The following is a 2,232-nucleotide window of genomic DNA, read 5'->3' on the forward strand; positions in this document are numbered from 1 at the left end:
TAAGGCCCGGCTTGACAAAGCCCTGGATGGGATGATTTAGTTGGAGATTAGATTCTGCTTTGAGCAGGGGGTTGGACTAGATGACCTCCTGAGGTTCCTTCCAACCCTAATCTTCTATGATTCTATGGATGCGTGGTGATCCAACAGCATGATCTGTGTTTCCCTATCCTCTCTCTGCCAGAAGCTGGGAATGGGAGACAGGGATAGATCATTTGATGGTTACCTGTTCTGTTCATTCTCTCTGAGTCACCTGGTATTGGCCACTGCTGGAAGATAGGACACTGGGCTAGATGGACCAAAGGTATTACTGAGTATGGCCATTCTGATGTTCTTATATGGACTGCAGATGTATCTGCTGCCACTGTAACCCACTCGACCCCACTCCCCTTCCAGAGCTGAGATAGAACCCAGGAGTCCTGATGGGGACTTTCTCTGCAGAGTTAGTAACCAAATAAGAACATACATAAAAACTTTAAAATGAATCAGTGGCTCTTAAGTGACTTGCCATAAGATGTAAGAAAATGTTAGTATTATAGCTGAGTGGGTCTCATAATTATTTAATTTTCTTTCTTTCATATACAAACTAGGTACAGTGCTCCTGGCAGCTAATTGATAAGTTATCTTCTGAATAAACAGTTAGTGGAAGGGGTAGGTCAATCGGGGGTGGGGGGAGGGGTCTCTCAGGGATCCAATTACCAGCAATTAGAAAGGTGGAAACCCAATGAGTAGTACATAGACCTATTCCCCGGTTTGTCATGCGGAATCAGCACAGTAAGGTCAGGAAAGGATTTAATGTCTCTTTGACTGCTCAGTCAGTGATTCAGGGAGGAGGGCCCAGCACCATCACACCAGCCAGCTCTGCACGGAGCTCAGTCTGAGAGCCAGAGCACCAGGAGAAAACTTTAGGTCCCTTTATGAGTAAAGAGACGGAGCAGCCTGTCCCGGATCTGTTTGGTCCTCACCCCGTAGATGATGGGGTTCAGCATGGGGGGCACAAGGAGGTACATGTTGGCAATGAGAATGTGGAAATGCAGGGGCACATTGTGGCCAAACCGGTGTGTGAGGAAGGAGAAGAGAGCTGGGATGTAAGAGGCTAAGATGACAAAAAGGTGGGAGCCACAGGTCCGAAAAGTCTTGAGCCGGGCGTCCTTTGTGGGGAGGCTGAAGATGGCCCTGAGGATCTGGGTATAGGACACAGCAATAAAACACACATCCAGACTGGACAGAAAGAAGGCCAGAAAAAGGCCGTAGTAACTATTGACACGGATGTCAGCGCAGGCCAAATTCACCACGGCCATGTGCTCGCAGTACGTGTGGGGGATGATGTTGGTTCTGCAATATGGCCAGCGCCTCACCAGGAAGGGATAGGGCAGTACGAGCATGCCTCCACGCAGCACCACGACCAGGCCTATCTTGGCTACCACAGGGTTTGTCAGGATGGTGGAATGTCTCAGGGGATCACAGATGGCCACGTAGCGATCCAGAGCCATGGCCACAAAGATCCCAGACTCCATCACTGAGACACAGTGAATGAAGTACATCTGGGTGAGGCAGGCACTAAAATTGATCTCTCTGGAATTGAACCAGAAGATGCTCAGCATTTTAGGCAGGGTGGACGTGGACAGGCCCAGGTCAGCGACGGCCAGCATGCAGACGAAATAGTACATGGGTCCATGGAGGCTCGGCTCCATCTTCACAATGAACAGGATGGTGAAGTTCCCCAAGACGGCTATGACGTACAAGGCACAGAAGGGGATGGAGATCCAGACATGACCTGCCTCCAGGCCAGGAATGCCCAGCAAGATGAAGGTGGAGGGGTTGGTGAAGTCGGTTGTGTTGGCATCTGACATGAAGTATGGGAGAAAGTGTTGAACTCTGAGGCAGAACGGTGTCTCCTGCGTGTACCATACGTTCCCCCAACTTCCGATATGTATCTAGGGTGATGGTCGCAGGACAAATGCCTGGATGGAGAGAGAATGTGAATATGAGAGACTACATGCACTACTGGGGGCTGTTCTCATGGGGGAAGCAGATTGGTGGCTCTTCAGAAACTGAAAAATGACATTTTCATTAGTCAGATAAATGAATTATGAACCACTGACCCTACTAATGCCAATTCCATACTTTATGTTGCTTCACGCATCAATAATTCCTACACATCTGGGACTGTTTAGTTTAGAGAAGAGAGAAAGAAGGGGGCATGTGATAGAGAGAACAAAAGAAAAGAATGAA

General features: G+C 48.7%; 1 protein-coding gene across 1 annotated transcript; it reads right to left on the minus strand.

Moving 5' to 3' along the window:
- Nucleotides 1–902: 902 nt before the first annotated feature.
- Nucleotides 903–1,850, minus strand: LOC311514590 (olfactory receptor 52E4-like; the record flags this gene model as incomplete). Its single annotated transcript, XM_084617156.1, has 1 exon — nucleotides 903–1,850. The coding sequence occupies one exon, from the start codon at nucleotides 1,848–1,850 to the stop codon at nucleotides 903–905; it is 948 nt and encodes a 315-aa protein (XP_084473282.1).
- Nucleotides 1,851–2,232: the final 382 nt, after the last annotated feature.

The sequence above is a fragment of the Lepidochelys olivacea genome, assembly GCF_965140295.1.
Source record: "Lepidochelys olivacea isolate rLepOli2 genome assembly, chromosome: 1".
Taxonomy (NCBI): Eukaryota; Metazoa; Chordata; order Testudines; family Cheloniidae; genus Lepidochelys; species Lepidochelys olivacea.